This window comes from Panthera pardus, unplaced genomic scaffold, assembly GCF_024362965.1.
Source record: "Panthera pardus isolate Hobbes unplaced genomic scaffold, ASM2436296v1 HiC_scaffold_10, whole genome shotgun sequence".
Classification (NCBI taxonomy): domain Eukaryota; kingdom Metazoa; phylum Chordata; class Mammalia; order Carnivora; family Felidae; genus Panthera; species Panthera pardus.
The window spans coordinates 89,619,530-89,644,234 of record NW_026526655.1 but is presented as its reverse complement, the minus strand read 5'-3'; the positions used below and the strand labels follow the sequence as shown (position 1 = coordinate 89,644,234).

At 34.4% G+C, this 24,705-nt stretch overlaps 1 protein-coding gene across 4 annotated transcripts in view; it reads right to left on the bottom strand.

The window, feature by feature from the left end:
• Window positions 1-24,705, bottom strand: part of LRP1B (LDL receptor related protein 1B) — a 1,871,086-nt gene that overhangs the window by 162,170 nt on the left and 1,684,211 nt on the right. For all 4 annotated transcript variants that reach the window (XM_053909160.1, XM_053909154.1, XM_053909157.1 and 1 more), the window contains exon 67: window positions 3,136-3,252. In XM_053909160.1, coding sequence (XP_053765135.1) covers window positions 3,136-3,252 — 117 coding nt within the window. The remainder of the gene's footprint in view (window positions 1-3,135; window positions 3,253-24,705) is intronic.

Here is a 24,705-nt window from a genome sequence, read left to right as displayed (position 1 = left end):
CTCTCCTAGATTCCTTGCTGATGCTGAGCACCCTGGCTTGTCTTTACCAGGTGCTAAAGTAAGATTTGCTGAACTGAAGCAGGCCTTCTCTTCCAGAACCCACTGCTCATCTTTGTTCTTCCTTTTACCAAACTCGGTCTTATGGCGCTCTCAGGCAGAGTGGGGGCTCACATAAAAAAAAATGCTACTGTTGTTTTTAACACTAAGGCTAATTTACTATCTTTGCTATATTCCACTACTTAATAATTGCTAACAGTAATTGCTCAAATATGAATCAAAATGCATACAATTGACTAATGATATTTAGACAATATGGTAACATTATACTGTTATCTTTTGGGGTATACTGTTATCATTTATATATATTTAAATTAAATATATATGTGTTGGGGGTGCCTGGGTGGCTCATTTGGTTAAATGTTTGACTTTGGCTCAGGTCACGATCTCACCATTTGTGAATTCGAGCCCCACATCGGGATCTGTGCAGACAGCTCAGAGCCTGGAGCCGGTTTCAGATTCTGTGTCTCCCTCTCTCTCTCTGTCCCTCCCCTGCTTGCATTCTGTCTCTCTCTCTCAAAAATAAATAAACATAAAGATATACATATATATATATACATACATATATGATGTGATATATATATAGTCCTGATTATAATATATAAATAATAATTTATATGCACATATAATACAGTTTTCTTGTAATTATATACTTCTAAAATTATAATAATTAAATCAAATCATAAAACTTTCAATAGGTAGTTAAAAAAATGGGAAATATCCCGATAACATTTTATACAGGAGCAGTAATTGTTCTACTGCTGACCTATATATGACCAACCTCTTGGTGCTTTATGTAGTTATGTTGTATTCTTTTCTCTCTTTTCATAGGCTCCACTTCTGCCCATGTAGAACTGTTCACATTTTCAATGTTTAAACTTTCTCATTTCTTCAGGTCTATTCAGATGGTGCCGTCAAACACCACTCAATTATCTTGATCCCTTGAGCCTTCCTCTCACACATTCTTACACGTTTATTATGTTATCAGTTCTGATACTGGTTCTGTGTATCCCCTCTATCTTTCCATTCACAACTATAATATGCTTCATTCTTGTTCACTGTCCTCTCGCCTCTGCAAATTCATCAACATCGTTATCTTAGGCCACATGCCCAGAGTGAGTGGGGACTAAAAGTGGACCACACATAATGGGGTATTTTATACTGCAATGCTTGATATTGCAGGCACTCTCTTGCTTTTCCTAAGGGTTCTGTGATGATGGCTACAGTGATTTCTCACTGTGTGCCCAGAGACAAGTGAGAAGCTGTGTTCCTTCTCCTTGAGTTCTTGCAAAATCATACCCAACCACTTTGGAAACCCCAGCAGACTCAGAAACAGGTTATCTCCACCCTTCATTCTTCTTCCCATTCTTCTCCAGTTATAGCAGTAGTTTAACTTCTATATAATTTCAACCACTCCTTGAATAAAGGGTTTTCAAAGATGTAAGTTTCTAATGTGGCCTTCTCACTTACCCTCTCTTTCAGGCATTGTGCTATTCTTCTCAGGTATCTTATTGACAATTAACACTAAATGTATCCTAAACTAAGCTAAGTAGTTATATGTATATTTAAGCTCTGAAATGGAAGTGAATTAAATAGAGAGTGTATATGTAATTGCTTCTTTTTTTGCATTTACTCTTCTATTCCTGCCATTCTTACCTCATTAGGTTTTTATTTTAATCACTGGAAAGAAGCTGAAAATCTGCTATATAAAGTTTTTTCAGACTTACTGATTAAAAGAATCTAGAACACTCTAAGTAAGATCAGTTGAGAGATACATATATGATGGAGTAATAAAAATTCCCATAATCAGAGTATTCCATAATCATGATGATCCAGAGATTTCACAGTTAATGGACCTGATCCTCAAACACCAGTCAGATTAAAGTTCAAAAGTTATTTTTAAAAAGTTGATATTTTGCAAACTGAATATCCAAGTGGTTTATGAAGGCTATGACTCTACTAATTATATGTTTTTATGTAACCTTTTCCTATGCTTTAATGTAACAGTTTCTATTTCATCTCCTGTATCGTGGGAAATGATTGTTCTTAGTCTAATGTATAAGATTAAACACTATTGGGGGCACCAGGGTGGCTCACTCAGTTAAGCATTCAACTCTTGGTTTCAGCTCAGGTCATGATCTCACAGTTCATGGGATCGAGCTCCTCATTGAGCTCTACACTGACTGCGTAAAGCATGCTTGGGATTTTCTCTCTCTCCCTCTCTCTGCCTCTGCCTCTTCCCTCTCTATATCCCTCCCCCCCCTATATTCCCTAAATAAATAAGTAAGTAAATAAATAAATAAATAAGAGTAGACACTTGTTTTCACCAAATCCTTTTTGGAAGTAGCAGAATATTTAATAAATGGAATTTGATTATTATCTTATTTTAAGCATGATTATATTGCTTTTTTTTTGTTTAAATGCTGGTAAGAAATATATTCAGAAATTAATGTTAGAATATAAACATGCTGTCACAATTTTACATACTGCCACACTTTTTAGAAAATAAAATTGTTGGACAATTATTGTCTTTTAAATTTATTACATAAAAATGCAGGAGGCAGATGATGATAATAGTGTTATTCTATTTTCAGAGAAAAGCATCCTGAATACATATGGTGTTCTCTACTCCAGAGAGAATAAATGATATTTTGCTGAAAGATGCTCTTGGGTAAATTTGTAGTGTAAAAGGATTTGAGACTGAAATGAAATGAATACTATCCGTTAAAGAATGATATGTTTTGTACTGTCTCCACATCATTCAGCTCTTTGTATGAACTTGCATCAAGGGCTTACTGTGTTGCATACTAATGGGTTGCACTAAACCTCATGATACTTTCATACCAATTCTGATAACTACAAGAAAATAACTTCCAGTATGAACATTTCAATAATTCCACCATTTGAGATTCAGGTCAATTTAGTCCGAATATTCTTGTCCAAATGTGAATATATTTATAAAAATGTGAGCTGCGGGACAGATAGGTTCAAATTCATACCTTAACTGAACTAAACATTGCTCTCCTGCTTATTGAATATGCTTCATGCTCACAGTGTTCTCAAGCAACAGCTACTTACTACAGTTTTCTTCATCTGAATTATCACTGCAGTCATTTTGGCTATCACACCGCCAGTGATCTGGAATACAGTTGTTGTTTTTACACTGGAATTCATGAGGTCCACAAGTCTTTTTGTCTGTAATAGAAAGAATCAGAGTTTGCATCACTGACTTCCATGAAGATATCCCTCACAATATCCTTACTGCCATGCCAAATTCAGGGCGTATGACATTTCCTCAGACCTTAATTCAGTTACTAACTGAGAAGCATCTCTAGGAAAAACTGAAGTTAAGTGCTAAATAAAATTCATCCTACTGTCTTGTTTTATGTTATCAGTCATGCTTTCATCACTAGCCAATTATAAAGCAATTGATTGGCCCACCCAAACAAAGTCAACACAAATCAATCAAAAAAATCAAAACTATTAAGAACTACCATTCTCTTTAGGGTACTCCCTCCCTAAGCCACCTTCTATTTCTTGCATAAGACAGCAAAAATAAATGGTTATTAGTCAGACTCTGAGGTTGTCATCTTGTCTTCCTCCCTAAGAATTTCTTACTCATAATCAACCTATCAACTGATCTAAACTCATAGATTATAATAGAACCTGTAGTGTACAGACCTTGAAAATTAATGAAGTATCATGTCATTTGATTTCTAAACAATCCCACTGAGTACAAGGACAGGTATTAACTAGCCTTTCACTTTACAAATGACAAAACAAAGACTTAGAGTCTAGAAGCCTGATGAAGTTTTACTACCATTAAATGGAACAGTCAATGTGTGTGTGTGTGTGTGTGTGTGTGTGTGTGTGTGTGTGTTTGTGTGTGTTTACTCCTGCTTCAGTGCTCTTTACAAGAAACCTGTGTTCAGAATTGAGCCAGAATCAGAATGCATGCAATAAGAATATATCTAAATCTTAGGTCATATATTCTTAAATTTTCACAAGAGTAATAGCTAACTGTATACAGTCTAAAGCAGTGCTTCTGAAACTTTAATGCACACACATATAAATTACTTTGGAATTTTGCTAAAATGGAGATTGTGATTATGTAGATCTGGATTTCTAAGAAGCTCTCTAGTGATAACACTGTCCTTGGTCTATGAAACACCCTGATTACCAAGGGTCTGAAAGCTAAAGATGGAATGAATTCAATAATGTAACAATAATAAAATTGTAAATGCTAATGTGTAAATTAGGACACATTCCCTATCTTGACTCCTTACTCTCAGGTGTATTAGGGATGGACAGTGAGTCTAACAACTCAGACTAATAAAATAGATTAACTAAAGGAGAAGATAAGCAATTTGGTGGTGTTTGCTTTAAAATATGTCTTATAAAATTCAGGGGCGCCTGGGTGGCTCAGTCGGTTAAGCGGCTGACTTCGGCTCAGGTCATGATCTCGCGGTCCATGAGTTCGAGCCCCGCATCGGGCTCTGTGCTGACAGCTCGGAGCCTGGAGCCTACTACAGATTCTGTGTCTCCCTCTCTCTCTGACCCTCCCCTGTTCATGCTCTGTCTCTCTCTGTCTCAAAAATAAATAAACATTAAAAAAAAATTAAAAAAAAATTCAAATAAAATCATGAAAGCAAAAGTGATTTAGATATAATTGGAAAATTAAATAATGAACATCTATTAGGGATCCAACCTACCTCTTGGCTAAGCATTTTCCTAAAACATGATCATATTCAGCCTTCATAACATCCCTAAGAAGTATTATTATATGCACTTAAAATAATGAGAAAAATAAGTTTCAAGGAGTTTAAGCAATTTCTCCAATATTACAAAGATATTAAATGGCAATGGAAAAATTTATATCCAGATCTCACTACAGAAAAATATACATTTCTGTAGAAATTCTCATGATAGACTTCAAATTTTTCAAACTTTGCAAAATTTTCTACAGATAGATAGTCCTTATATAGATCTACATATAATGAGCCTATATTTCCCTTCCTCCTTCCCTCCCTTTCTTCCTCCAGCCTACCTGCCTGTTAATGATTAGTCAGTACCTAACTTGTGTCACTGTGTTGAGTGCTGTGTTTTGTGGTATATCCTTTTCACTTGTGTTACACGTTAAATTAAATTTTAAAATTGGCTTAAAATCTATAAGTTGCCTTTTGGTATTGTTGATTGTCTCCTTTGCTGTGCAGGGGCTTTTTATCTTGATGAAGTCCCAATAGTTCATTTCTACTTTTATTTCTTTTGACTTTGGAGGCAGATGGAACTAGAGGGTATTATGCTAAATGAAATAAGTCAGTCAGAGAAAGACAGATATCATGTTTTGGCTCATATGTGGAATTTGAGAAACTTAACAAAAGACCATGGGGGAAAGGAAGGGAAAAAATAGTTTCAAACAGAGAGGGAGGCAAACCATAAGAGACTCTTAATACAGAGAACAATTGAAGGTTGATGTGGGGGGAGGGGAAAATGGGTGATGGGCATTGAGGAGAGCACTTGTTGGGATGATCACTGGGTGTTGTATGTGAGTGATGAACCATGGGAATCATGAAACCAAGAGCACTGTACACACTGTATGTTAGCTGACTTGACAATAAATTATATTTAAAAAATAAAGTAAATAAATAAGAGAAAAAAATAATAAAATTGGCTTAAAATATGCAGAAGTCTAACACAACATTTTTCACATTTCACTCAGTCAAGAAATGTGTTAGGATGATTGGAATTTCAATAATGACCACTCAAACTAGGGGTTCAGTACTGAACTATGTATATGGTTGTTTCATTTTAGCAATTAAACTTTTCTGAAGCCACTACTCTATGCTTATCTAAGATTAGGTTTATTAATTCCTCTCTATGTGTTGTTTGCATTATTTTAGAATATTGTTTTAAAATTTTAGAATATAAGAAAGTAAGAAAGATCAGACTGGATCAAACAAATAGACTATGTGACCTAGAATTACAACATTGGCCCCAAGCAATTCCCCATGGCTATGCAAGGTTCACATTTGATACTATCAATACAATAAGTGTTTTGGAGTTTGTTTTTTTTCTTCCTAAATGCCATTTGTACATTTGTCTATGTTTAAATATTTGTATCATATTTTGTGTTTGAAAGAGATCTGCACTTACTTTATTTCTTAACAAAAACAAGTTACAGTTGATTGCTAAGATTTCAGTTAGGGCATACAGAAACAGTAACACCGAAAGGTTAATTGCCTTATGCAAGGCTATTCAAACATTATGTTTCCAAATTATTATGTATTCCATATGTATTCCAAATGACACTGCCTATAAAAATGAGAAATACAAACCATACAGACCATATAGACTTTGTTCTTCATTTAAAGTCTCCCTTGAGGAGATTAAATATAAATATAATATATTTATATTATATATAAAATATAAATATAATATAAATATATTTTAATAGGAAAATGTATTAGCAAGGTAAAATAGCAGTTATCAAATTGGCTACACATTAATATCACCTGGGGAATTTAAAAGAATTCCTTTGCCCAGTCAATATCCCACATCAATAAAATCTGGGTAGATCCCAGACATCAGTATTTTTATTAAAGCTAGCCAGCTGATTCCAATGACTAGGCAAGATTGAAAATCACTGGCCCAAAAACCTAATTGTAGAATAGAACATATAGAATTCCACATTATAATACTTTAGAGTAATTAATATAAAATGATCACAATATATAATTTATTTATTCAAATTATTAAATAGCATTGGAACAATGTAGTTTTTTTTTATATTATAAGAATGGAGAAAACAAATGGAGGATTTGAAAACTTGTTTTTTTTTTGTTTTGTTTTTTTTTTTTATTTACCATGTTCCCACATGAATTACAGATACTACTACACATTTGATCCTCCCGGAGGGACTACCAAAATGTAAAACTATGTAGTATCTACTGCAATCCTATTGCCACTTACATATGCATGGGCTATTTCTGAAAATAATAGTAATAATGTCTTTGTGAGCAAGAACTGGAGAAGAGGGCTGGGATACAGGAGTGGAAGAGAAATTTAGTTTTCTCATTATACCAAAAGAAATCCAAAGGAATGTAAAAACTACTGAAAGTAATATGTGAATTTAGAAAGGCTATAAATACAATGAATATATATATATATATATATATATATATATATATATATATATATTTGATTATATTTTTCTATGTTAGCAATAACCAAAAATGAAACTAAAAAAATAAAACTTTTACAAGGGCATCAATAAAATAACGAATATCTAGGAATAAAACTAGTGAAATTTGTATAATACCTTCATACTGAAAACTGTAAAACACTACTGAGAAAAATGAATTCACACCTAAGAAAATGCAACAATATATCATGTTCATGGATTAGAAAACTCAAATTGTTAAAACTTTCTTGAAATTAGTATAAAAATTTAATGGAACCCCCATCAAAATTCCAGCAAGTTATATTTGAAGAAACTGATTATCCTAAAATATAGTGAAATGTAAAGGATCTAGAATAATCAATCAATAATGAAAAAGAAGAAAAAAATCAGAGAATTTACAGTACCTGATCTCAAAGATTACTATAAAGCTATGATAATTGAGAAAATGTAGTGTTAAACAAAATGAAACCAGAAATATAAACAAATATATATGGTCAACTCATTTTCAACAAAGGCACAAAATCAATTTAATGAGCCAAAGAAAGTCCTTTTTAGCAAATATTGCTGAAACAATGGCTATCCATAAGGAAAACATAAATCTCAACCTAATATATTTCATACAAAAAATTAATTTGAGATGGGGTTCAGTCAATTAAACATACAACTCTTGATTTCGGCTCAGGTAATGATCTCATGGTTCATGGGTTGAGTCTCTCATCTGGCTCCATGCTGACAGCACAGAAACTGCTTGGGATTCTCTCTCTCTCTCTCTCTCTCTCTCTCAATTCTCTCTGTCTGCCCTTCCTCCCCTCAAAAATGAATAAACTTAAAAAATCTGAGATGGTGATAAACATAATGAATATGGAAAAATATTTTCATAATCTTGGAGTAGGCAAATATTTCTTGGACAGAGCACAAATAGCATTAATAATTAATAATTAATACAAAATTAGTAAATTGGGCTTCAACAAAATTAAAATGTTTTATTCTTTAAAAAGTATCATTAAGAAAATGAATCGGCAAGCAACATATTAAGAAACATTTGCACCATATATATCTGGGAAATTACTTAGATCCAGAATATATAAAATTTTCCACATATCTTACACATTAGCAGACAAAAGACTTGAAAAGATACTTTATAAAATAAAAAATATATTTGAATGGCAAATAAAGGTTCTTAAAACCATTAATCATGAAGGTGATGCAAATTCAAACCACAATGAGATACCACTACATACCTAACGAAATTGCTCAAATCAAAGAAGCCACACTAAATTTTCATGAGAATATAGAGAACTTGAAACTGTCTATTCTAGTTCTTAAAAGGGAAAACATGTATTTACCCTATAACTCAGCAATTTTATATCTAAGTGTTCATGGAAAATGAAAACAAATGTTAACAAAATAAATTTGTACAAGAATGGTTATAGCAGCCTTATTTATAATAATCAACTTCTAAAATAATCCAAGTGAGAATATACCCATTCAACTGAAAACTACTTAGGTATAAAAAAATAATGAATTACTAAGACATAACTAAGAAATGTTTTTAAAACGTCATGCAAATGAAAAATTCACAAGCAAAAGTGTAAATAGTATATGCACCTATTTATAACACGCCCAAATACAAGTAAAAATAATCTGTGGTGATAGAGAGGAGTTAGTGGTTGTAGAGAGAAATGCAAGGGAATTGACTAAAAGGTGAGCAAGAGTATTTTCTAGGGGAATTTAATTTTGGTGTTTGTTACATGCTGCATAAAATTGCCAAAACTCATCAAACTGAACATTTCAGATCTGAGCACTTAATTTTATTTTATTTTAATTAAAAATGACTTTATTATTAGAATTGCTAGGCATTTGAAAAGTCCAAATGATTATAGTATGGTAAAGAATTATTTTACTCCCTGAATGTTCAGGTGTATTCAGAACAGAAGGGCAGTCTGAAAGATAATTCTCTGTTTCAAACAAAACAAAACAAACAAAACAAAACAAAACAAAATACTACTTATTTGGGGCATCGAGATTTGAATGTTCCATACTAATTATAGGCAATAGTATGTGTATATGTGTACGTCTGTGTTTATATCACATACATGTATCTCCAGAGATTTCTTTATTTGGCATTTGAGGCTATCATGCCCTCATTCTGTCCTGTGCTAGATATTTGTAGTATCAGTTTACAATTATCTGTCTTCATTTTTTGGGTGATTTCAGTCCTAATGAGAGTACTGGATTTCCTTAAAGTGCACTTTGTTATCATCTGATATCTTTCTGACCCAAAGATACTGTTAGCTTTGCCCACCCTTAAAAAGCATACCTTTTGAAAATTTTAGATGGCATTCAAAAAATACAAATGAACTAGTATTTTATTATAGATGCCAACTATAGTATACATAATTGAGAATATAGAATATAAACAACTGTGTCTAAAATTTCATCCTTTTTGGAGGTGCCAAAGGTTTTATTTTAGTCCCAGAGTTAAATAATGCTTCAGCCTACTTGTATCACTTTTTTTTTCCTCTTGAGAACATCCCAAAAAAATGTGTCCCACTAAAATGTTTCCAGTAATATTCAGTAGTGATAATATGTTATATGTTGGCCTTTCATATATAACACATTTCATTTTTTCTGGTTAGCTCTGCAGCAGAGAACAAAATAACACATTATATTATTGGGGAAAATGTTAAGATCCTCCGTGAATATGTGACATGATGCCTATCGCATGTATATATTATATATTAAATATCCTAAAAAATAGTATTTTAATGAAGCAATAGATATCTAGAAAATTGAAATTGTACACTGTTACACTAGTAATGTTGTATTATTGCTTTAGAAAATAAAATATCACTTGTAAATTTGTCATGTGTTTTATTCAACTGCTGATTAGGAAAAAATGGCTTGGGAAAATTTATATCTTGAGGTATAGAACTCAGTTGGCTATTAATTTGAAAATATAATACATAAATTAATTTTAGAGCAAATTTAGTAAGAAGATTTTAGCTTGTGATTTAAGAAATGTTGGCAATTCATCTCTACAAAAACAAAACAAAACAAAACAAAACAAAACAAACAAACAAAAAAAAACAGGGATGTGGGGGGCTTGTTGTCCTTGCTAATGTTTTTTGTTCGTAATCACCCCTTTCCATCTTCTAGTTTAGGAAACATGATTACAAATAGATAACTTACATGCAACTTTTGTTACCAAAAAGAACAACAAAAAAACAAAAACTCCAGTAAATATAGTCATAGAAACATTGAAGCAAAAGAACTGTGAGAACAGTAAACTGTAACCTCAGTCATGGTAGCTGCTTGTTTCTTTTATTCCAGATTATAACGTCATAGAGTCAGAAGTGTGACACCAGAATTCGAGTACCTTCTCTTGTAGAAATCCTTGTCCTCCATTGGGGGCAGGATGACGATCTGTTAGCTATCAGAGCATAACTTCTTTATGTCATTCTTTCCATTTTTTTTAAAATCAACTTTGTATAATTCTGATCTCCCAGTCTAAATTCTCCTTAATCATATGGAAATGAATCACCTATAAATGCTGCTTTACAAAAGTTCTAAACCTCCTTGACATTATGAGTTCCTCAACAATGATAAGGGAACATATTCTTTTCCTTTTTTTTCTATAGCAGGTAGCATCTACTGACACATACTTTTTGGTGACATGAATATAGTAAATATTAGATATATACCATTATTAGTGGCTGAGGTTTTTTTTGGTCATTTTGAAATTACTGTTCCTGCCTCTTCTGTCACAGGAGAGGACCATATGACCCAGAGAGGCATCTTCCCCTGGACCACAATTAGTTTACAATGGTCATGTTATTCATGTTTAATGTTTATTTATTTTTGAGTGAGTGAGAGAGAATGAGAGAGAGAGAGAGAGAGAGAGGAAGAGAGAGAGAAAGAGAGGGAAGGACAGAGAGGGAGACACAGAATCTGAAGCAGGCTCCAGGCTCTGAGCTGTAAGCACAGAGCCCAACGCCAGGCTGGGATTTACAAACATTGAGATCATGACCTGAGCCGAAGTCAGACAGTTAACCAAATAAGCCACCCAGGCACCACCCGTGTTTAAAAAAAGAAAAAAAAAAAAAGAAGAGAAAAGAAAAAAAGAAAAAAAGAAAGAAAGAAAAAAGAAAGAGAAAGAAAATATTTCACAGTTTATACCTGATAGATGATTTTTTCATTTTTAGTATTAAATGTAAGGAGGAGAGCAGTGCAAGGATAATAAGTGGCTAGACAATATCCTCAGGAACACAGATTTTTATCAATCTATTCTTAACTAATGGCTAGCTATCGCCTTGCAGGTCTGAAGTAGAAAGACCAAGAAAGCAAAAGAAGAAGCCCTTCTATTTTGAGAAAACAAAAACAAAAACAAAAACAAAAAACAAAAACCTAATGTGGTCTTTCTGGAAGTCTCATATAACACCTCTACTTAAATTTCAATAGTCTGAACTTAGTCACATGATGAAAGCTCCCTATAAAGGGAGATAGGAAATGTGATGACTTATTCTGAATAGTAATGCGTCAACCTGAAGATTTAGGATTCTGTTTCTAAGAGGTAAATAAAAACTGGTTATAGGGGTAGCCAAGTTAGGAGTCTCCGTTAAAAAACCTAACAAAGCCAATTAAAGCCACTGGAGGTAATTTCCATGGTTACTGAAAGAGGGACTATTTCTTTCCTTTTGAGATTGTAAGTATTATTCCTTAAATTTCCATGGGTCATTTTATTTCACTGTTTATTTTTATTTATTTTTGTTTGTTTCAAGTTTTTATTTAAATTCTAGTTAGTTAACATAGTGTACTATTGGTTTCAGGAGCAGAATTTAGTGTTTCATCACTTACATATAATACCCAGTGCTCATCCTAACGAGTGTCCTCCTTAATCTCCATCACCTATTTAGCCCATCCTCCTATTCACCTTCCCTCCTGCAACCCTCAGTTTGTTCTCTATAGTTAAGAGTCTCTTGGGGTGCCTGGGTGGCTCAGTCAGTTAAGTGTCTGACTCTTGATTTCGGCCTGAGTCATGATCTCATGGTTCATAGGGTTGAGCCTTGCATCAGACTCTGTGCTGACAGCATGGAGCTTGCCTGAGATTCTCTCTCTCTGCCCCTCCCTGCTCTCTTTCCCTGTCTCTCAAGATAAATAAACATTAAAAAAAAAGAGCCTCTTACGGTTTGCTTTTTTTTTTTTTTTTTTTTTTTTTTTGCCATGGGTCATTTTAAAAACCACAATAAAAGCAACATTCTCAGAAGGCACCAATAAAGTATGGAGCAACTTAGAAGTGGAGAAAAGATGATAGGGCTCTCTGTAAATACCTGTATCCAAATTGTTCCTGAGGTTAACTCCATCTACTCTTTGGAATCAAGGCAGAAATTTTATTTTGCCACTGGTTTGCATTGGACGAGAGTCCTGACTAAGGCAAACATTAGGCTATTTTATTGCTTAAAAATATTAGGGACTCCTTGGAGGCGCTTGGGTGACTCAGTTGGTTAAGTGTCTGAATTCAGCTCAGGTCATGATCTCATAGTTCATGAGTTCAAGTCCTGCGTTGGGCTCTGTGCTGATAGCAATGGAGCCTGGAACCCACTTAAGTTCTGTGTCTCTCCCTCTCAAAAATAAAAAAAAATATTAGGGACTCTTCATGTTAATGTTCTTATCTGTGTGTGCTGACTTACATCATTCCCAGGCTATTTCATTGGTTTATAATTACCTGGGAAATGCGATCTGTTTCCATAAGAAGCCTCAGAATTAGTCTTTATTTAAAAGTAATTTGCAAATCCAGGCTTCCATGAAGATGGGAGACGGTACAAACACTACAAACTGAGGGTTGCATTTTTTTGAACATATTCTCTACGGGACATATGCTATTACAGCCTCTAAGTCGCAGCTTGCTTTGCATTGTGCAGTGTTGGGTGGATCTGGGAATTAATTTCATGTTACTTCTCATCAATCAGGGTAATATTCCTCCACGAACACTTACATGCACAGCCTGTTCTTCTAGGGGAAGTGGAAAGAATATGTGGATGCACCAGCAGTTCAGACTTAACAATGCCAGCTGCAGCTTGTTCCAGGGGGACCCTACTAGTTCTGCTTCACTTTTGAATTTTTATTTATTCTTTTAACTTTTATATTATTCTTCTAGGTAGAGAAGAGAAAGGCTGATAAAGTAAAACAAACTGCCGATGACATATTTTCTTTATAAAGAGGTGAATCTATTATAAGCTAGCTCTCTGGAAGCTCCAATAATGACATTTTAAAAGTTATATGTCAATGCAATGTAATTTTCAGTGGAAATTTTTTTGAATTCACATTATGCAGTTTTAGAAAGTGTCATATTACATCCTGTAATGCCATCTATTACACTTGACAAGAATTTGTGATTTTTTTTTCTTATTTAGAAATTTGTATTGTGACTTTATGGTTGTGAACTGGGGGGAGACAGCTTTATTCCATCTTTGCCAACATACTGCACATCACCTGCCAAACCCCTTCTATCCCATTTATCATTCTCTTCTCAACAGCCTGTTGTCTTGACAGCTTGTATGGTAATATTGTATAAACAAATTTGCATTTGTGAACCAGAGAGAAAGAGGAACCCAAATCTCTAAAATACGAAGGTACAGGTAGGGCAACGTGCTTCAGAGTCATTCTTGAATCCCCATTACAGATTCTGATAGTCATGTTGTAGCAATTCCACTTATGTTTCCTCACCCAGCTTACAAAATCAAAAAAGCCTTTTCCTATCTTTTTTCTAAGTATTGATTCTATGTTTTACTTTAAAAGGAATTCAAGGCAACTAAAAAGGGAGTCTACCAAAATATTTGTAAATATACAGTTGATTATATTCCTGTAGTTGGTCTAACCCTGTTAAATCAGAGTCATCAGACAATTGCTCAAATCACTTTACATTTTTGGATGAATAATATCAAACTCTGATTTGGGGGGCGATAGTGAGGCATAGTGAAAAGAACCCGAGCACTAAAGTCAGAATTTGATTTAAATCCTAATTCTGCCTCCTACTCATGTACAATTTAAAGTAATTATTATTTTTTAAAAATTTTTTTTATTGTTTATTTTTGAGAAAGAGAGAGAAAGCGCGAGCAGGGGATGAGGAGAGAGAGGGAGACACAGAATCCGAAGCAGGATCCAGGCTCTGAGCTGTCAGCACAGAGCCCAAAGTGGGGCTCGAACCCATGAACCACGAGATCATGACCTGAGCCAAAGTCGACGCTTAACCGACTGAGCCACCCAGGTGCCCCTAAGCTAATTATGTATCTTCTTTGTGCTTCAGTTTCCCAAAGGCTAAGAATTAAAGTGAAATACATAGTACTGAACACCTGGCTTAATAAATAGGAAGTAGTGATAATTAAGCAGTAGTAGTAATTATTCAGTAACTAGTTACTTAAACAATAATTGTAAATAAATAAATAGAAAAAATAGTAAAAATTAGCAAATAGTAAATAAAAACTTAGAAGATGTGGATTTCAATACCAACTTTATCTTCAACAAGTTATGTGAATTTAGGAGGAAGAAAAGTGACATTTATTTATTTTTTTATTATTTTTAATGTTAAATTTATTTTTGAGAGAGAGAGAGAGAGAGAGAGACAGACAGACAGAATGTGAGTAGGGGAGGAGCAGAGAGAGACACACAGAATCTGAAGAAGGCTCCAGGCTCCAAGGTGTCAACACAGAGCCCAACATGGGGCTTGAACTCACAAACTGTAAGATCATGACCTGAGCTGAAGACAGACAACTAACCAACTGAGCCACCCAGGTGTCCAGAAAAGTGATATTTATTTAAAAGACTGCTATATAGGGGCGCCTGGGTGGCTCAGCCGGTTAAGCAGCCGACTTCAGCTCAGGTCATGATCTCAAGGTCCGTGAGTTCGAGCCCCGCATCAGGCTCTGTGCTGACCGCTCAGAGCCTGGAGCCTGTTTCAGGTTCTGTGTCTCCCTCTCTCTCTGTCCCTCCCCTGTTCATGCTCTGTCTCTCTCTGTCTCAAAAATAAATAAACGTTAAAAAAAAATTAAAAAAAAATAAAAGACTGCTATATTGCAGGCAATGCTTTAGGTATTTACATTTATAATCTTACTATTTTAAGTGAATAATACTAAATGATTTTACTATAACATTGTGAGGAATCTTGTTTATTTATTTATGTATTTATTTATTTATGTATTTATTTATTTATGTATTTATTTATTTACAGATTTATTTATTTTTGAGAGAGAGAGTGTGCAAGAGGGGAAGGGACAGAGAGAGGGCAGGACAGAAGATCCAAAGTGGGCTCTACACTGACAGCAGCGAGCCTGATGCTGAGCTCGAACTCACCAACTATGAGTTCATGACCTGAGCCAAAGTCAAATGCTCAACCCACTGAGCACCCAGGGGCCCCATATCCTATTTATTTTATACACAAAGATCAAGTATTGGTAACTTGCTCAAGGTCACATGTAAGTATTAATCATATAAGACCCTCAAATTTTGTGGGGAATCACATTCCTAATCCTAAAATTTGAAAGGTTACAAGACACCTGGAGTCTTTTAATCAAATGTGTACTTTAATTTTACCATCTGCATATATGTTTAATTATCATATCTATAAAACATTTTTACTTGTATTATTCTTCCTAGAAAATAGTATTTTTTTAATTATATAAGTGACACATACAGTACTCTTTATGGAAGTGTGAAACTATGTAATACAGGAAAGTAGAAACAAACAACTCACAGCCACGTATCATAATCTTCATTATGTTTCTCTAAGAAAATAAATAAATTACATATTGTGCAGTATATATTTTACAAAGAATTGCATACAAATAATTTCCCTAAGTCATTAAAAATTCTTACAAATGCCATTTCTTTGGCTGTATAATATTTATCTTGTGGATGTGCCTTAGTTTAGCTAGAGTTCTCTAGAGTTTGGTATTTAAGGTCTTGATATATTTTTTTTCCAATTTGAATAAGGAAGATAATGTTCACAATAAAAATTCTTTCTTCTACAGTTAAGTATATGCATGTATGTTTCAATAGAGTCTTCTTCAGTGACATTCACCTCATTTCATATTTCATACTCTTTATGTCTTATCTTGTCCTTGGCATACATTCTCAGGTTCCTCGTACAGGCACTAACATTCTTAGATCGAATGTGACACATTTGTTAGTTACTTAACAAAGTGAAAGATTCTTTCTGCTTGATATTCTTGAAAGTATTTCTCACATAAGGTGTATTTATAAATTTACCATTCACGCTTAGAGTTTTTGTGATTATATCAATCAGTAATTATGAACATAAAGAACCAGACTACTTTTTAATGTAAAATAGTTACCAAACCTTTCTTTGGGATTATAAAACTCAGGTGGGAGGTGAAGAAAGAGGGAAATTGACAGAAAATTTCATTTACTTACAAACATACAATTAGATATATATTAAATAAATGTCTGCGGTGGGGTGAGAGATATTCATCTCATAAAACCAAGTAAAAAATGATATATGCACGTGTGCACACACACACATGCACACACACACAACCCTTCAATCAGTATGTAGATACCAGTTAGAAATGCATACAAAGGATACTGCTAATTATCTCTAAGACTATATATACAACATGTGCATGCACACAAGTGCCACACCTAGACAGGAGAGAGAGTATAAGTGAATGCTAGCTGTAGGACAGATCCCCATAAGCATCAGGATTTATGTATAGTTACGTTTGTCATTGAATATGAAACTGTGTGTCCATTTGAAATCTTGTAGGAACTGGTACCAAAACTGATGACAATTTTTCCTATATATTGTTCCTAGGCTAATCTCTGTAAAAAATATTTCTAACTACTAATTATAATGAATGGAGTATCTTTGTTGTAGTATTGTGTATGGGGGAACATTAGGAGCAGAGTAAGCTTTTTTAATATTCTGATTTATTTTTCAGACAGAGAGAGACAGAGCATGGGTGGAGGAGGGGCAGAGAGAGAGGGAGACACAGAATCTGAAGCAGGATCCAAGCTCTGAGCTGTCAGCATAGAGCCTGATGCAGGGCTTGAACTCACGGGCTGTGAGGTTAAGGCCTGAGGCAAAGTCAGACACTTAACCAACTGAGCCACCCAGGTGCCCCAGAGATAGTTTTTTAAAAAGAAATTTCCTTGGTTTTGAGCAACTGCTCTAAATCATTTATCTAACCAATATGCTTTGTAAAGTGCATAATGAACTCAGCCAAGAATGTCAGAGTCAAAAGTGTGTTAATAAAATTGAGTAACAAACCATTCAAATACTATTTTTCTTCTTTTTAATACTGCTATTTAGAGGTTTAGATTTGATCTAAAATTTAGTGCCTTAATACTTTGAAAAGTTAAGATCAAGATACAACCATGTATGTAAATATATGTATATATATGCAAATATATGTATGTATATACACATACATGTGTATGTATATATGCATACATTTTTTTATATGCACAAACACACATCACTTCATCACTTAGTATGCACTCAGGTTTTTTTTAGGATTTTGATCTTATTAAAATATATTCATTTATGTGTATAAATTCATAGAGAATTGCACTAAGATGGAAGTATTTTTAATTTTCTAGTACTGTTAGTTTTTTTAGTATGGTTAGTATTAAGTAGTATAATTTTTTCTCTTAGACCTCTTTTACACTGCATCATTTTAAATTCTATTCAAAAACAGGTAAAGCATTTAATTATTCCTTTGTTTTTTATCATAGATTAAAAAAAATATTGTTTACATATAGGATACAGTTTTATTTACTCCACCATACCCCAAATACCTTAGAGAAGCCATAGTTTATATGGTTTACAACAATCAGGAGAAACAATGCTTCCTGTATGAAGGAAAAGGTAGATGAAGAAAAAGCATGTTTTAGCAACACCACTGTCTGATGGCCGATCTCACTTTCTGCTAACCTACTTAGTCTCTATTGTCAAATCGTCTCTTATTTTCATGTGCAAAATCATTTCAAAAGAGCAGATTTTAGAAAGTCAGGATGATAACACAGGCTTTATTTTTAAGGACCAAATGACCATCTATAAAAAAATACTGAAAGAGACTAATAAGAAGAGGAAACAGTTGTGCTAGATGATGGTGATCAATACTTGTTGAGCCTTAGACTATGATCTAATTATGTATATACATAGTAGTATGGCCTCTTGTCCTTCACATACTTGTCTTCAAGATTCCCTTTTATCAATGTATTTTCTTTCAAATGATTTTAATGCATATTTAAATCTGGTATTAGCTGAATACAAGGGATTTATTACAAATTGAGAAACAACACACTGTGCCGTTCAAGGTCCCTCAATTATAGTGATGTGCTTAGATTCTTGAATCCCTAAGTGATGAAGTCTTTTCTGGTTTATGGATTTGAACTGTACGACATCAGGGCCCTTCTACCTCCTTGGTATCCACCACGTCTAAGCCGATGACTTCTAAATGTAAGTACTTGTGACTCTGCCTGACTCCACTCTGGAAATGCTTTTCAGGGCAATAATGTCCCTCTCTTCCTAAAGACAGACATTAACAAATGACTGCTATTAGCTGGTGAATAAATATCCCAACTCTCTCCTTTGTTGGGGGGTTACTCTAAGTATTCTATACTACCTCATAGAATTTCCTGGTATAATGGATCCCATTCCTGCAGTAACCTGCTCAATAATGTACTTCTATTTTTCCTCCCTACCTTGGTAACTCCCCTACCCAGCTACTAGTGGTTTCTGGAATCATCTCCCAAATAAACCACTTGTAATCAAATCTTTATGGGTGCAGTTTCTAATTCTTGGAAAATCTAACTTAAGAAAGGATTTATGTAGTCATTTACTCAACAAACATGCATTAATGCCTGTCATGTTCTGAGCTTATAGGGTTTATACGAATAAATGGAACAGACATAAATCCCTTTCCTCTTTGAGTTCATGTGCTAATGGCCAACTGGGGATTCAGGACATATAATAAAAGAATATAAAAATACTTTATTGGAGGGTAAGAAGTGCTATAGTGAGAAATAAGGAAGGGAAGGAAATAGAGAATATGTGTGAAGGAGGAATTTCAAATAAGAGTGTTAATGCTGTATTAAGAGAGTGACCATGAAGACTAACAAAAAGAAAATGAGTGAGTCATGTCATTATCTGGGAGAAAGAGCATTCCAGGAAGAAACATGCCTTGGAGAAATAAGCAGGCCCGAAGTATCCAAGGGACTTCAGGGAGATGGGATAGCTGAAGTGGAGCAAGAAGGTCATGAGTAGTAAGACAGCTCAGGAAGACTATCCATTGTTGAGTAAGGGCACTGACATCAGGCACAAGGCTTTCTGTGGTAACTCTTGTTATTTCTTCTCCTTGAAAAAGGGCACATGGATTTTTTAAAGCTTATTTATTTTGCGTGTGTGCAAGAGAGAGAGAGAGAGAGAGAGAGAGACAGAGAGAGAGAGAGAGAATACGCAGGGAAGGGGTAGAGAGAAAGGGAGAGAGAAAATCCCAAGCAGGCTCTGCACTGTCAGTGCAAAGCCCAACACAGGGCTCAATCCCAGGAATCATGAGATCATGACCTAAAGCTGAAATCAAGAGACAGATGCTTTACCAACTGAGCCACCCAGGCATCCCGAGATGATACAAATTTGACCTCTTTTTTCCTGACAAATGAATTCCACATAAATTTTTAGATCTATGACAAAATAAAGTGAAGATTTGAAGGACTGCTAGATGACTGCAGTAACACATTAACCCAGATCTTAGAACTGCCATGATGAATTCTTTAGCCTGTATACATTCTGGGTAATTTACCTTTTTTTGCAGCTTTGGTGCTTATTCTTACCTATAAAGCTAGAAGAGTGGTATATATACTGATAAAGTCAACAGTAGGTAGTAACAAGTAACTTATCTTTGAAAGATTATTGAGAATCTTATACAAAATAAAATGTGTCTGGTAATAAGATATATTGATTACAGGTCAATAATTTGATTTCTTGACTAGGTTCATTGATTAGAAGTAACAAATAGGTCTATCATTTCAACTAGGATTCCATTTTATTTTTTAAAACATGAATATTTTTTATTTCATTATAACTGGTACAGTAAAAATTGTGTATGTGAAGAGATTTTTTTTTTTCAATGTTTTTTTTTTTTTATTTATTTTTTTTTTATTTATTTTGAGAACAGAGAGAGACAGAGCATGAACGGGGGAGGGGCAGAGAGAGAGGGAGACACAGAATCGGAAACAGGCTCCAGGCTCCGAGCCATCAGCCCATAGCCTGACGCGGGGCTCGAACTCACGGACCGCGAGATCGTGACCTGGCTGAAGTCGGACGCTTAACCGACTGCGCCACCCAGGCGCCCCGAGATTTTTAAGTAAATATTATGGGCCATCTTTTAAAATTGGTATTAGTATTTTCAGATTCCAAGTTGATTTTTATGTCTTGGTTTGAAGACACTCATAACAGCTTATATTTATTGAGTGTTTTCTCTGGGTTAGGTTTAAGGTTAAGCCTGATTCATGGAAACCTCCTACCAACTCAACAAGAAAAGTATATTGAATAGCTGAGAATACTAAAACTAAGGTTATAATACATTACTTGTCTCAAAGCCCACAGCTCTTAAACTCTGGGCCCAGGACTTGAATCCATATCATCTGACCCAATAACTACACTATAAACTATTCTGCAAGTGGAACACAAGTAATTCCCCCAAACAAAGTTCTTCATTGCGTCTTCCTTTTGCCATTTTACACTAAGATTTCAGTTCTATGGACTCTAAGAGCTTACTAAAATTGTATACATGTCAAAAGCCGTGTCAAAGGAAATTCAAGAAAAATATAGTTGCCTTCACCATTAAACTCTAAATACACAGTAGTTCTACATGAGAGGGTTAAAATGTATATTCATACAGTGATTATAAATTTATACTCAGAGATAAATATGGCCATTACAAAGCCTTCAATAACAAGATTTATTATTCATGCACTTTGTGTTGTTATTGTTGTTTCCCATAATATGGCATACTTTACACTTAGAGGGAAACAAGGTAGCTCATTTAAAAAAAAAAAAAAGGCAGTCTCACTCTCTCTCAATACAGAACATGCCCCTTACTTGACTTACAGTTCAACTAGGTGCTACATATCAATAAATGATCACATTAGCCTTTATCTTATCATTTCCTCATTGGCTGCCTAGTCAGCAAGGTATTGATTTTTTTTTTTTAAGATTCTGCTTACAGTACATGATGGTTTGCTTGGCTTTACTCCCAAATGTCTTTAAAAACCTTAGTAGTGCACTTCCCTGTTAGATGTCTTTATTCACCTTTTAATAAGCCTGCCTTTCCTCCTATAATAATACTGCATCTGCTGTAGAATCATATTTATCAGAGAGACAGCAGGCTATGAAAGAAATTTTAAAAACCAATGCTTGAGCTGAATTTAATATGAGAATTCAAATAAAGGTGCCAATAAAATTCACATTTTAATACAGCCATTAGACGCATGCAGAAAGCAAAGTATCTCAATGGATAATATAAATCATCATTAAATTTGCATTAATTTAGCTCACTCAAATATTCCTTCAACTTCTAATGTTTCACTATAAACAATGAAAAAAAACCAGAATTGTCCTTCATATCATAATCTAGTGGGTATAAGAAAGAAAATAACTGGCACTTTAAAACATATATCCCGTGATCTATCATATCGATAAAATTAATATCCATGGTGAAAGTTGGTTGCAAGTGCTGTTACAAAACCAGGGTGACTCTTCTGACTGGGATCAGCAACTAGGTAAACAGGGAGGAAGGAGGAACCCACTGAACCGGTGACTGGTCTACCTCACTAGCACCATATTTCCCAATTCATTTATCCATGTACCACTTGCACAAATTTGCTATTTGCTAATATCACTTCTACCAGTATTTACTTAGTGTTTTCTTTCAATTGTTTAACTTAATTTTTTTTTTTAATCTTTATTTTTGAGAGAAAGAGAGAGACAGAGTGCAAGCTGGGGAGGAACAGAGAGAGGGAGACAGAATCCAAAGCAGGCTCCAGGCTCCGAGCTGTCAGCACAGAGCCCGATGTGGGGCTCAAACCCACAAACTGTGAGATAATGACCTGAGCCAAAGCAGATGCTCAACCGACTGAGCCACCCAGGCACCCCAAATTGTTTAACTTTTTAAAATTTAGCTTCACCATGAGCCAAAGATTCTTAATATTATGATCTGATATGCTGGCTTATATATTTTATTTTATTTCATTTATATTTTTTAGAGAGGGAGAGCACGAGAAGGGTAGGGGGCAAAGGAGGAAAGAGAGAGAGAGGAGGGAGGAGCAGGGTGGGAGGCGAGAGAGAGAGGAGAGGAGACGGGGGGAGGAGAGAGAGAGAATCTTAAGCAGGCTCAAAGCAAGACCAATGAGGCACTCGAACCCACGACCCAGGGATCATGACCTGAGCTGAAATCAAATCGGATGCTTAAATGACTGAGCCACCCAGACATCACTGTTTATATATTTTAAATAGAGATTTAAAATACATAATTATTCTGTGTACTATGTAAAATCATTTTTTTGTTTACATGACATATGCTTGCTATACATAGGAATTATTACTTTATGGCAGTTTTTCCCAAATATTTTCAAGAGTAAAATACACATACAAGCACATACTCATATACTCATAGACAAACACATGAATTGGAGACATTCTACTATACACACACACACACACAAACACACACACACACACACATACACACACATAGTGGGGTATTACTCAGCCATTGAAAAGAATGAAATCTTGCCATCTGCAACAACATGCAAGGAGCTAGAATGTATTATGCTAAGCAAAGTAAGTCAGTCAGAGAAAGACAAATACCATATGATTTCACTCATATGTGGAATTTAAGAAAACAGAGGAACACATGGGAAGGGGGAGGAAGAGAAGAGAGGGAAACAAACCACAAGAGACTCTTAACAATACAGAACAAACTGAGGGTTGATGGAGGGGGGGTGGGTTGGTGATGGGCTAGATGGGTGATGGCGATTAAAAATGGCACTTGTGATGAGTACTGAGTGTTGTACATAAGTGATGAATCACTGAATTCTACTCCTGAAAGAAATATTGCACTGTATGTTAACTAACTAAAATTTAAATTAAAAAATCTAATTCAAACTGAAAACACAAAAACAAACAAAAACTTCCAGGACCCTGATATGTCTCTCTTGTATAAGAAATTTAAGAAAATGAAAATAAGTCAAGGAGAGCTCAAAGATGGATGCTTAGCAATGAATGACTATTTTTCACAGAGTTTAAAGAGAACACTGAACATAAGACTTAGAATTTGATCTAGATTTCCTTAAGAAAAAACTGGGAAGAAATAAAAGTGCCCAGGGAAAAAAGAAAACCAAATATTATAGAGAAAAATGGCTGTGACAACAAAATGAATCACACTAACTATGACATATCAGTATAACAATGTGGGAATTCTGTATCTTGAAGCCAAAAGTCAGCTACATCTTTGAGGAGATGATAAATTTATTTTGAGTAATAGTTTGAAGGTTAATTCTAAACTGCTGAAAAACTTGACCCAAAGAATAATATTTGATGGCAATCTGGATTACTCTGATTGCATGCTAATAATATCCTTGACACAACCTTATTAAACATATTAGGAAATTACACAAAGATATAAAAATGCATTGTTGACAAACTTGCAGATGACACAAATCTGGGAGAAGTAACCAAAATGTGGCATAATGTAATTATGAGGCAGCTATGCTCAACAATCTGAGGTGAGGGATTGATAGAGAAAGAACTGTAATAGATATAAAAGGAAATAACAAAGTGTATGATATTCAGGAGATTAAATATACCAGCTCTTTCTCACCAAACAGAATTTTTGCTGAGACTTGAGAGAAAATTGTTCTGAGAGTTTTTTTAATAATAATCCCAACTTAATTTTTGCACAGATGCAGTAAGTTTTATATAAAATGATATATTTTGTATGATGTTTCTGAAACGAATGGCAAATTACTGAGGCAAAAGTCAAAAGAGACTTTGATATCATTTCTCAAACTGGTCTGTTGACTGTGATTAGACAACACATAATCAAGGTTCTGGCTTTTGGAAAGAATTTGGAGTGTAGTAACAATTCTTCATTGCATATTAAGAATAGATTTAGGTGATATAAACATTCAACTGGACAATGGGTATGTAAAAAGTCATCAAAATTGTCACCAAAACAGGAGAGATGACCAAATGCATACCAACCATAATTCTGTGCCTTATCTCTCCAATAATGGATAAATAATTCCCTTTTGGTAAATTGGTCATGCATGTGGAACTCAAATGAAAATAGAAAAGATTCCAAATACACTCATCTAGGTAACATGTTTGAGGTAAGAAGACAAAATACCTAGACTTCACACTACATTTACTCAGTTTGATCTTACTG